The following is a 13,736-nucleotide window of genomic DNA, read 5'->3' on the forward strand; positions in this document are numbered from 1 at the left end:
ATAGACAGATGGTTTCAAACAAGTGGTTGATTTATTCTCCATCAACAGTCGATGTGTTCTGCTCTGCCTGAAACACATTCTCTGATTCAACACACTCTGAGAGGATTTCAGAGCATGAAAAGAACATCTATCATGTCATGTCATGCTTGCTTTATTGCACAGATGAAAAGTGCTACTGTTGAGAAAGGCTTCATTAAAGTTTCATGGAGAGAGATGACTGATTGATTTAGAATGATTTAGATAGGGGAATATGAACTGTTGGTCCATTCCTCTCTCAATATATGCAAAAACATTGTAAGACAGACAAAAGCAGCTGTGAAGGTGTGCGTGACTGAACAGAAGTGTAGACATGGGTTTGCTAAAAATGGACTGTGCAGACACATCCAGTTCCAGGGCTCCTTTTTGTTTATTGAAGTGTTCACACACAAAGAAAAATATTTACATTCTTGAAAATAGCTAAAACACAAGTTTAGCTTAACGACTCTGTCGACTTCCCAGTCAACTTCTGACAGACACTTAAACAATAAAGCTTTGCTTCAGCTTTAGTCTAGGTCTGCGAAGCCACACAGACTCAATACACCGTTCAACTTTCTCAGGTAACTCAGTTGATCGGCCCTCTACACTAGGGGTGGGCGATATGAAATTGTTCATGATAATACTGGTATCTTTTTAAATTTGAGAGGATTTTTGCCATATCATGATATTGTAAGCAACACACATGACACGAGTAACAGTAAAAAAAAAAAAAGCCCAACAAAGCAGAGAGTAGTACCAGCGTTAGCGCTAAGGACAAATTCATCCATACAGTAGTGTGGAAGCTTTTTGGGTACAGTAGGTCAGACTCCAAAACAAACAACCAACTGTAACCAAAAGTAGTCACTCTGGCAACCATATAGCTGCAGCATTCGCCGGTGGCAAGCGGCGGAATGAAATTACTGATGCAATCATTGTTAGCTAAGAACATGATGTCTACCTAAGCAGTGGAAAAGGAAGGATTTTAGCAGCTTTTTAAAAGGTAGACTCAAGGTACAACAGCCCTGGAAGGAAATATTTTTTGGAAGCAGATTTGCCGCAACTGTATGACGAATGCCGTGCCAAGTTAGCCGCTACATTAGCTTTGCTTAACTTGCTGTCAAACAGAACCACAGAGCTGTATTTAAGCTTGACCGTACGCTACTTTTAAAGCAACTGGAAACTCTGCAGTTCCTGCCTACAGACAAGCTTTTTCCCCCAGAAGACCACATGGGAGAAAACACTTGCCATTGGAAAGTTCACTGGATGTTGCTGTTCTACATTTCTGGAAAATAGTCAATTGTTATGGAAAAATATGTTTGTTTGTTGTTTAGATTAAAGAATGAAAAATCTAAACCCCACCAAATACATAAATACATAAAGTCCACAAGAACGCTTTTTAAGAAGAATGTTACAGAAGGATACAGAGTAAAATCATCAGTGTAAAAATTGTATAGTTAAATACTTCAGTAGAGTTGGTTGACACTCTTCTGGTGGTAGGAGAGTTACCAAAAGGAATAAAAACAACACCAGTTTTAAGTATTAAATCTGCACTAATGTCTGTAACATTGTTGTACACTGCGAGTGTTCTTTTAACACAAATGGGGAATCATTAACACTGAAAGATTAATATTACCAACACTGTCATTTTTTGTCATTTTTACTCTCTGACCATACATGCTCCAAAATGGTGTTAAATCAACACAAAGAGTACATTTAAGCACTGCTGATACTGAGCTTTGTTGTGTATGTGAGGGATTTTCCTAGGCCACCACAGATTGGATATTGATTTTTTTTCACATATTTTGCTATCTGATAATAGACTGTCAAAAATGGTTATTTCTAACAGAATACATTCTGTCTCTATCTCTCCTCTCTGACCAGAGCTGAAGGACCCCAGGATTGAAAGAGCAGTGGAGGTCTGCAAAAAAATTGTTGCAGCGTTTTCTCACGGCTGGAAGAGGCAGCAGGCACTCTGAGTTGTACAAGCAGAAATGGGCCTTCCCTAGCACAAACTCATCACTGAATGACCAACACAATGGGGATCGAGACAAAAATTATTCAACGGATGTTGGAACAAGAGAAAGCCATCACACAAGTCTTGGCTGCTGACAAACCAACTAGACCTAGAGCTTACATGGCAAGGTGTGGATGTCCTTGATTCAGTCAGTAAGGCTCTAGGTCCACTCTTGGAATTTACTGATGCCTTGTCTGGCGAGGATTACGGAAAAATGTTTCATGCCTGAGGCCTGTCCTTCAGTTGTTTAACAGTGACATACTAAACATTGCAGACAATGACAGAGACCTCACCAAGACAAGATCCTGTGGTAATACTGTGACCTGTCAAAGATCAGCTCTGAAACCAGCATCAGTGAACATGCTTGTTTTCTTGTCAAAGAATCTAAAAGTGTGTTAGCTGGACACATTCTGCCTCTAGACAACGAATTTGCTGCTGTTGTGTTTGTTTGTATAAACAGTGACTGCTTTTCATTTTCACTTGCACTTAAATGTATATATACATATATTACATTGCACTAAATGTATACATAATTTTAAGTTTTAGCATTGAGCTTATGATTAGGGCTTTGTTTAGCAGTAAATATTCCATATAATTTCAAGACATTTTTTTTACAGTTACAGGTGATACAGATTTGAAGGTTAAAATATTTTCCTGTTGACTGTTACACTGAAGATTTGTTGATTAAGCAAGGAAACTGCTGCTGTTGTAAAAACAAAAGCTTGTACTTGTATTGACAATTTTGTTTCCACTCCCCACTAAAAGGATACATTTTCATTTGGACTTAATGTACACACTGTATTCAGCTGTGGCATTGAGATTATAATTAGGGCTTTGTTTAGCAAGGAATATTCTATTTCATTTGAAGGTTACTGTAGCTTACTTTAGTGTACATTTAGTAACATTTGCACCATAGGTTTCAAGACTGACTCCGAAACATAAACATAAACAATAATGTTTTTAAAATGAACCTTTTTTAAAAGTATTTTTATATATTGTTAGTGAATATCATTATCGCAAAAAATCCCAAAATATTGCGATATTAATTGAAGGCCTTATCGCCCACCCCTATTTCACCCTCCTCTCAGTGCATAATATAAAAAAATATGGGAATCTTGAGAAATCTCTGTTTGTCGTTGGAAAGGCTAAAAACCACAACTGAATGCTGGTAGCCTTCAACCTCTCACATGGCACTGCATTAAAAGCTGGCATGCTTCTGTGATGATGCATGGGTTTGGGAATACTCAAACAAACTAATGTTAATAAATGCTATTTGTTGCTGCCTTCACAAATGCAAGTTAAGACTGTACTATGCACAGTGGATTTCATACATCACCAACAACCAGAAACACCACCAACTTCTCTGGGCTTGATCTCATCTGAAATGGACTGGTGCACAGTAACCTGTATTGTGGTCTAATGAGTCAACCCTTCATATTATTTACAGAAATAATGAATGTTGTGTTCCCTGAGCCTAAGAAGAAAAAAGATCATCCAGATGTTTACCAGTTCAAAAGCTTTTGTGTGTCATGGCATGGGGGTGTGGCCATTGTGAAGGCTGTAAACGCACCATTAACACTGAAAGATATTTATTATTTGTTTTATAACATTTTGGTGCAACCTATGAAGCTCAATGCTTATTTCTACATGACAACACCAAGCTGCATTCTGCACGTTACAACAGCATGGCTGCATAATCAGAAAGTGCAGGTGCTACACAACAATGAAGGCCTCATACGGTTGTGAAGCCGAAGTCTTGTATATGAGAAGAATGGCAAATAATTCCGCTTTCAACACTGGAGAGAGGAATTCAGTCCCCAAAGGTTTATTAAGTATTGTTAAAAGTTTTATTGTCAAAAAAAACAACAACAACAAAAAAAAAATAAAGTTCATAAACATCAAATATTCATCATCATTCATCATCATTCATCATGATCAAAAATCATCATCGTTGTTATTAAAAAAATTAAGCCAGGTAAGTAGTTTCACTGGATTCATTTAGAGAGGCAGAGATTGCAAGATAGGCAGATGGGCAAAATGCAGGCAAATCCATCATCCTGCCGTCAATAAACCAAGGTCCATGTCGAATAAAAAACAGAAGAGCTAATGAGGCATACTTGGGACACACAGCTAGTAAGTATGTGAAAACTGCCAAGAACAAAACCACAGACAAACTGACAAAAAGTAGCATGTTTGGGGGCAGTAATGGGTGATAGCTGGAATGTGCCAAAGAGATTGAGTTCTTAATTTTTTTAGGTTTAAATTTGTTTCACCTTAACATACAAAAAAAGAAAAAGATTAAAAAAGGGAAAAAATATTATTTAAAAAAAAAGTCATCAGATCCTCTTGCTGACTCATGACTGTGCTGCAAAGTACAGCTCAAACCACATCATCAAGTTTGCTGATGACACGACTGTGGTGGGTCTGATCAGCAAGAATGATGTATCAACGTACAGAGAGGAGGTGGAGCTGTTAACAGTCTGTTGCGGAACCAACAACCTGTCTCTGAATGTAGACAAAACTAAGGAGATGGTTTTTGACTTCCGGAGAGTGCGAGGTGACCACCGCCCACTTAAGATCACTGGCTCTGCTGTGGAAATCGTCAGGAGCACCAAATTCCTTTGTGTCCACATCACAGAGAACCTCACCTGGTCCCTCAACACCAACTCCATAGCCAAGAGAGCCCAGCAGCGCCTCTACTTCCTGCGGAGACTGAAGAAGGCTCATCTCCCCCCTAACATCCTCACTATGTTCTACAGGGGGACTGTGGAGAGCATCCTGATGATCGCTGCATCATCGCCTGGTTTGGGAATTGCACCGTCTCTGACTGCAAGACCCTACAGCGAATTGTGAGGACAGCTGAGAGGATCATCGGGGTCTCTCTCCCCTCCATTATGGACATTTACACTATACGTTGTATCCGGAAAGCCACCAGCACTGTGGACGACCCCATCCATCCCTCACACAGACTTTTTTCCACTGCTGCCGTCTGGCAGAAGGTACTGGAGCAACCGTGCCATCACTGCCAGACTCTGCAACAGCTTTGTTCCTCAAGCAATCAGGTTTTTAAATTCACAAGGACATTGCTGCTAATACTCTGTTTACATTGTTTTACTACCTCAGTAACTGCCGTGCTCATGTATGTATCTGACTGCGTAAACTCACAGATCACAGCATGTTAAATATATCTACACCCTATTCCACTACCTCATGCTCAGAAATGAGTGCTGTGTCAGCGCTGCACTGTCCTGTATGTTCACTGAGTCTAATGTCTGTTTAATTTATTGTACTTATTGTATTGTTTCTAGCTTAATTTTTTGTTTGCACACTGTGTCTGCACGTTCACACTTTGTACTTTTTGTTCCTTGTTGCACCTTGTTCCTGGAGGAACGTAATTTCACTCCACTGTGTACTTGTACATAGATGGAATGACAATAAAAGCCTCTTGACTCTTACTATAGGGATCAATCATTCAGGTCTGTAACCAGCAACACCACTGTGTCTGATGTGCACTTACACCAGCGCAACATACACCACCATGCCACCACCATATTAGTGTCACAGCAGAGCTGAGAATGATCCACCACCCAAACAACACCTGCTCTGTGGTGGTCCTGTAGGGATCCTGAGCATTGAAGAGGTATACAATAAACAGATTGACTACAATTAGTAATTGCAGAATACCATAGTGAGATGGTGATGGTGATACTGAGAAGAATTGATGAAAAGTGTAAACGCTGGCTTTTGAAGATTGCACTAGTAAAAACCGTGAGGGTAGTACCAATGGAATAGGTAAGCTGCACATCTGTGAAGGCAACACTAATGCTGAGTGATAAATCTGCATTTTGGTGCAACATATGCTGCCATCTAGACGACATCTTTTTCAGGGGCATTCCTGCTTGTGTCCGCAAGACAAAGCCAAGCCACATTCTGCACGTGTTACAACAGCGTGGCTTTATAATAAAACATTGCGAGCATTAAACTGGCCTGCCTGAAGTCCAACCCTGTCTCCTATTAAAAAATGTGGCTTATTATGAAGCATAAAATACGACAATAGAGACCCTGGACTGTTGAGCAGCTGAAGTGTTATATTAAGCAAGAATGAGGGGAAAAATCTACTTCAACAGCTAATCAGTTTCCAAATGATTATTGAATATTGTGATGATTTTAGAATGTTGCAAGCATGAAATTTAGAAATCAAATGTGTGCATGTATATACAAAAAACTTTAATTCAATGTTCAACATTAAATATCTTGTCTTTGTACGATTTTAATTGAGTACAGGTCAAAAAGGATTTGCAGATCATTGCTGTCTGTCATAACAATCTTGGCCACTTTTTTGTAAAAAGTGAAACAAAGTACACAACTTAGGCAGCAAAAAATATTTTGTTAATGTACAGTTACTTTATATTTGAGAAACTAAAATAAATAAAATAGTACTTATGGCATGTCCAATAGTGTGGACACCACACTAAGTTAGTTCTTATTAATTCTCCTTTGGCAGATATCACAGTTTGTTCTTGTTTTAGGAATTTTCACCCACTCTTTCTTGCTGAACGCTTTTAGTTCTGTGATATTATTAAGCTGTCTAGCATGTTTAAGATCTACCAACATAGTTTCAGTGATGTTCAATTTAAAAAACTGTGAGGGCCATTCCAAAAGGCTCAATTTGCATTTCTTCATGTAGATGATGGTGGAGTTTGAGGTATGTTTTGGCTCACTGTTCTGTTTGAGAAGCCAGTCTCTTTTTGCTTCCCGTTAGACAGTTCCACAGCTAATGGGGAAAAAAACAAATCAGACAGCAGAGTGTACATCCCCACCAATATTTTTAATGAAAGATAGACATAGTCTGTAACCTTATCTGTGTCATCCCTGTTTCACTGAGTTATGCAGTTTTTCCAGATGCCAAAACTCATCTAACCTCAGTCCTGTTTCAGACTAGCATGCAAAGAAATAAATTCATCTCATGCCAAAAAGTTTAGTCAGTCTTGGTCAGTCTCATGCCAAATAAGCCTTGAAAGTTTGCAATATCCTGTAATATTACTCTATTTTGTAAGTTGAAATTGTTCTTTTTCTTCTGATGTTTTCCTTGCAAGTGCTGAATTCTATCTTGCTGGCAAAGTTCAACTTCCCTTCATGTGCACGTGCATCATGCAGGCATATGGATGCGACAGACTGCATTCAAGATTTTATTTACACATAGAAATAACCAAAATTCCAAGTGTAATCTGTAACGCCCATGCCTGCATGCATGCGAATGGGAGTTGGGTTCTGTATCCTTCAGCTGGTCAACAAATACATGTGTACATGAGAAAGACTCATAGTGCAATTTGTATGTGTGACAGTGGTGTAAAAGTGAAATACACTCTGAAACTGTAGGGGGAGCCCAAGAGCAAAAAAAATTCTCGGAAAATGCTGCTCTAAGTGCATTTTCACACTTGTCCCGAGTGCCCGAGTCCACACCCAGGACCGATACTAGGCTTGCTTGCGGGAGGGGCTCATTATCTCTGGTTTGCTTTCACACACAAGAATTCCATTTTAGCCATGGATTAGTTGCACAATTCCATATGTCACTTTTCTACATGCAGGTTTGCAAAATTGTTGGCACCAGCTTCATCTGTTTGCTGCTTTTCATTATTTTCCTTGGACACAAACACTGAAGCAGCGAAGAACAGCACTTTTCGTCCACAACAATCCTCTTCCCGCCATCCAAAAACTTGAAAAGTGAAGTGACACAATAAGTCGAAGCAGTCATTTTACAAAATGAACCAATCATGCAGCCCCACATGCAGTGCAGAGAGCAGATAGCTTACAGATGCCAAAACTCATCTAGCAGATGACTCATGGCACAAACCCCTGGATCAAAGACAGGCAGTGACCACAAGGACAATAAGGAAGTGGTCACCTGAGGCTTTAGAATCACTGAGGGGCTGTCTGGTGGCTATTCAATGGGATGGCCTGTGTGAACCACACGGTGAGGATGTTGATGCAATAACATCATGCATCACTGACTACATCAACTTCTGTGTGGACTCTGTTGTACCCTCCAAGACTGTCCGATGCTTTCCCAACAACAAACTCTGAGTTACCAATGACTTAAAAACCAGAAGAAAAGAGCATTTATGGCAGGAGACAGGGAGGAACTGAAGAGGGAACAAACGAGCTTAAAACCTCAATTAAGAAGGCCAAAGAGGAGTACAAGTCCAAGCTGGAAAACAAACTAGAGCTGAATAACACTCTTGATGTCTGGAGAGGCCTAAAAGACATCACTGGCTTCAACCAATGTAGCCCTATTCCAGCAGAGGGTAAGCGTGAAAGGGCAAATGAGTTAAACCAATTCTTCGTGCGGTTTGACAATGAATCCTCTCCTGCCCCATTGTGTCTGTCTCCTACACAGATTAACACACTTACACAACAATGCCATGGGCCATCCACAACCTCACCTTCCTCCACCTCAGCCATTCACACCCGTGACCATCAGCAACTACTGTCTGCAATGGACGCCTCTCACCCAGCCCCCACAATTGAGTTCAGTGATAGTAGATTCACTGCTGATCAGGTAAAGAAGAAACTGAAAAAAGCAAAATAAAGCAGCAGGACCTGATGGCATTGAATCTAGGATGCTGAAACTGTGTGCAGAGCAGCTATGTGGAATTCTTTAGCACATCTTTAATCTGAGCTGCAGCCTGAAGACAGTCCCAGTTATGTGGAAAACATCTTGTATGGTTCCTGTCCCCAAGAAAAGGCAACCCACACCTCTGACTTCAGGTACAACACAGAGTCATGTCATCTGTAAAAATTCTCAGGTGACACATTGTGGGGTGCATGAGGAATGGATAGGAGGAGGAATACAGGAAGCTGGTGAAGGACTTTGTTGACTGGTGTAAGCTGAACCAGCTGCAGCTAAACATCAGTAAGACAAAGGAGACGGTGCTGGACTTAATTCTTAAGTCTAAACCTGCCTTGTCACCAGTCACCATTGATGGAGTCGATGTGGAGGAGGTTGGGGACCTACAAGTATCTGGGTGAGCACTTGGACAACAAGCTGGACTAGAGCTGTAACACTCTGGCGGTGTACAAAAGAGGCCAAAGCCGTCTATGCTCCCTGAGGAGGCTGAGGTCTTTGGTCTGTGTACTAAGCTCCTATGGACATTCTACCAGTCTGTTGTAGCAAGTGCTTTATTCTATGCTGTTGTGTGCTGGGCAGCAGCATTAACAAAAGTGCTCTGAACAAACTAAACAAACTTATTAGGAAGACTTGCTCTGTTGTAGGAGTCAAGCTGGACTCTTTGAAGGCTGTAGCAGAACAAAGGACGCTCAACAAGCTGTAAGCCATCTTGGACAACACCTCACACCCCCTGCATGCTACACTGGAAAAACAGAGAAGCACATTCAGTGGCAGGATGTTACAGCTGAACTGTGTTAAAGAGCACCATGTAAGATCTTTCTTACCCACTGCTATAAGGCTCTACAACGAGTCTCCTTACTGCAGAGATGGTACTGATCTCCTGCTGTCTGAACTGTGCTGAATCACATCACCTCTCCTGTTAATACACACTGTGCAATATATCATTACTGCTACTGTAATGACAGTCTCACTGTGCACTTTACACTGTGATATTGCTGCAACTCCTAGTTATGTCTACACTCATTGTGCTTTTAGACTACCTCATACCACTGCCTGCTATCATGTAAATACAACAAATCTGTCTAATATGCTATGTAAATATGCAAACAGAGATACCACTATTTCTACTCTCTTATACTTTAACTTATGTCTGTTTTTATTTCTGCCTAACTTATGTCTATTTTTATTTCTATTATTTATTTTCTGCATAGTATATGTATGTGCAATTATATGCCTTGCAACTGAAACAGTGCAATTTCCTTTTTGGGGTCAAAAAAGTTCTGCCTTTCTTTCTTTCTATCCATCCTTCCATCCATCCATCCATCCATCCATCCATCCGTCTAACTAACTAACTAATTAACTAAGCACTTCCTGAACTGAAGTGGTGTGTTACAGCAGGAAAACACTACAATGTACCCCCTGCCCTGAACATTTCATCATTATCCCTGCTCACAACAACGTGTTTCACATAAGTGGCTTGAAGAATCAATGATAAACTGATATAAGCTAGATTTGATAATCTTATTAACCAAGCTCGCGTTAACTCTGTTTCAAAAACATGCTTTACGATTTGATAAAACAATCCAGCATTCAGCAATTTTGGTTCCTCTCTGTGACATAAAAGGGAGATAAAATGATATATGAATGGTCACAAGACATACAATATCAGCTGAACTTGACAAAAGCTGTACTTTTTTAAATGGGTACATTTACATTAGAATTTTAAAATGAATCATTTTGTAATGTAATTGTGAATTTACATTATGGTACATGCACAACAATGTTTACTAGAATTCATAAGATTACCACACATCTTTTTAAAATAAAAATTTAGAAGGATCGAAAAATGCTAAAATTGCTGAAAAATATTCTGTTTTATTGTTACATTTACCCCAGTGTCATTGGTGTAAAGGATGTTTGGGTAACATCTTTCCTTTCAGAAGACTTTAAATTAACAATTACTAAGCTAAGGTGCCACTACCACCTAACTAAATAAAGTAACATCTCGGACCAAGACAGGCCTACAGAGCCTTAAAATGAGAAACAGAGAATAAAATCCAGTTATTGCATAAGCAGCTGGAATCAGTATATTCTGACAACCATGTCCACTGAAAGTGTGATGCACTGAATTTACTTGATTCCAATGTGTACAATATTTCCACATTAATAAAGTATATCACACCAACACACTTACTGCCAGAGGTAACTAAACTGAAAGATATAAAAGACAAGATATTTAATGTTGTACCTTCACAACTTCATTGTTTTTACAAATATACACTTATTCTTAAACTAATGCCTGCAACACATTTCCAAAAAAGGTGCAGACCGAATACTTTTCTGTTGGTGCGGACGGCTAATTAGCACGATCAGTTATTAAAGAAACAAAAGCTACCGAGAGCAGCCCGTGCAACACAGATTAATCTATGTCTGAGGACTATAACAAAACAAATTTGGGTTGAGTAATAAGGAAGTTGTGGCCAATTTAATCCGGAGAATTCATCACCTCCCAATACCAGTGAATTTGTTCACAAGCGGATCTTGTCCAGAATAAAACACCATTGTTAATCTACAAAAAAGGTTTAGCCTACTTAAGCATCGAAAATGGTTTTATTTGAAAAGGAAAAAATATATGTGTGTGTGTCATATATATATACACACGACATACACACACATATTTTTTTTTCTTTTTTCAAATAAAACCATTTTTATTTGTACACCGTGACCCAGAAGGATAAGCGGTTTAGATGATGTGTGTGTGTATATGTATGTGTGTATGTATATATATATATATATATATATATATATATATATTTGTATGTATGTATGTATGTATGTATGTATATACACACAGTTTTCTTGTCTCTAACAGCTCATTCGCCACCCTGCTAACGTCTAATAATGTAGATGTTAAAAAAAGGGGGGGCAGGTAAACCCTAGACTTCAATGGGAATCCAATTGCATAACTGCTGCAAACAGTTGCTAATAGTTCTGTGTGATTAAAAAACAACAGACCAGAACTGATAACCTCTGACACTGTCCTCGTGGCTGTGTTCTCTCTGCCCTGCTCTACACTGTGTATACTCAACTGCATTCACAAGCATGACACAAACACCATCAACATTGCTAAGCATAGCATAAAAGCAGGCCTCATCACCAATAATGATCAGGAATTGAAACTCCTCACAGTTGCAGTGTTCTGACAAAAACTTCTACCTCATTGTCTATGAAACTAAGAAGATCATTGTTGACTTAAGGTGAGAGGAGAGAGAGCCAACACCCCTGAACATTATGAACACCAACGTGGAAAGAGTGTGCCACAGATGACTTCATATGGAAAATTAACACCTCATACCAGGTATTAAAAAAGGCCAAAAGATGCTTCCACTTCCTAAGGAGGCTAAGCAGAGCCAACTTGTCCCTCAGCCTCTCACCGTTTCTACAGGTCCACGGTGGAGCGCATATTGACTAGCACTACGACTGACAGGGTGAAAACCAGTCAGGTCATAACCAGAGCTGCTCTGCCACTCGTACAGGATACTTATCATGAGATAAAGCAGCATCGTATCAGACCCCACACACTTAAGCCACAGCTTGTGTCACTCTCTACCATCTGGAAAGATATACCGGAGCATCAGTGCCTGAACCATCAGACTAAAGAAGAGTTTTGACCATTATACAATGAAACTGTTCGCAACTAGAACACTTATCTGATTGCAGAGAACCATAGTCACTCAAAAATACTTTAGACCGTTCGCACTCATTGTTTCTATCGACCCCAGACATAATCAGCCACTGAAACATAAAACACGGCATTACAATCACATTCGTGTTATTTCAAAGAATCAGCTGACTGCATGTTGCTGTTTATTGTTTATTTGGAAGACTACGCGCCTCAGTACAACGCCCACAATGTTTCAAACGATAACACAACAGCTCTTGGACCGAAAGAACTACCAGTTTCATATTAGGGCATCGTTAACGGACCAATCGTTTACACAAAGGTTTAGGTTAACAATTTGTCTGGAACCACAGACTCGACACAGACTATATCGTAGTCTTGTGCCTAGCGAAACGAACTGTTACATAGAAATGATAATATAACACATGTATAACATTATGTTCAGTTATGTCATACAATAAGGTTTAAATATTTGCTCAGCCCAAACAAGATGATGAAATTTGTTCTAATTAAACAAACCTTACATCGGTAACATCCATCCACGATCCGTTTTGAATAACTTCCTGGTGAGCACGTGAGTCAGAGACCACAGCCGGTTTAGGAGGAGCCAGGCCTCTTACTCTTTCTCCCGTTTTTTCAAAAACATGACTGCAAAACGCCAGAGGGCGCCCGTGAGCGCCAGATGACGGACGGAGGTGGCGGTTCTTACGACGGCAGGACCAGACACTGCACCGTCAGTGTTATTAGCGAGTGGCTTTTGGATTGATGTGCAAAATTTTGTAAGAAGAAAGCCTGGACACTATATTACGTTGGATGTTTCAGATGTTATTATTTTTTTTTCTATTGACAGATTAGATGTTAAAGTATTTCCTCTTGTACAATACTTAATTATTATAGGTAAATATCATTTACATAAGAAGAGATGGTCTGATTATAAGCCAAACCTTTGCACATTTCCTCCACGAGCTTAAGGAATATGGCACTTCTTTCAAAAATATAAAAAGCAAGAAACCAAAAAGGACTTTGGAATTATACATTGATCATGATTTATTCAATGTGTAAACACACCCCTGGCTGTTGGTTGTTGTAAGTTATGTTGTATAAATCCTACAAAAACAACAACAACAATGCTACTACTACTACTACTACTACTACTACTACTATTACTACTACTACCCCTACTATACTACTACTACTACTACTACTAATAATAAATATAGCCGCAAGCGGCAATGAGCGGGTTCGAGCACGCAACAGCAGTACGGGCCCTTCTGCAGGTTTAGCCCATTAGGCCTAAAAAGGCCTCAAGCTTCTGGTTTAGGCCATTAGGCCTAAAAAGGCCTCAAGCTTTTGGTTTCGCCCATTAGGCCTAAAAAGGCCTCAAGCCTTCTATTATA

The 13,736-nt window shown here is 39.6% G+C and overlaps 1 protein-coding gene across 5 annotated transcripts in view; it reads right to left on the reverse strand.

Annotated features, from left to right (window-relative positions):
• zgc:101583 (uncharacterized protein LOC494104 homolog) overlaps positions 1–12,970 on the reverse strand; it is a 28,937-nt gene extending 15,967 nt beyond the window's left edge. For 2 of the 5 annotated variants that reach the window (XM_036568899.1, XM_036568898.1), the window contains exon 1: positions 12,864–12,951. In XM_036568899.1, the coding sequence (XP_036424792.1) occupies positions 12,864–12,878 (15 nt within the window). In that variant the 5' untranslated portion in view covers positions 12,879–12,951. Of the gene's footprint in view, positions 1–12,858 lie in introns of all 5 variants that reach the window. The other 3 variants (XM_036568900.1, XM_036568901.1, XM_036568902.1) reach the window with 3 other exon arrangements.
• Positions 12,971–13,736: the final 766 nt, after the last annotated feature.

This window comes from Colossoma macropomum, unplaced genomic scaffold (genome assembly GCF_904425465.1).
Source record: "Colossoma macropomum unplaced genomic scaffold, Colossoma_macropomum, whole genome shotgun sequence".
Lineage (NCBI taxonomy): Eukaryota > Metazoa > Chordata > Actinopteri > Characiformes > Serrasalmidae > Colossoma > Colossoma macropomum.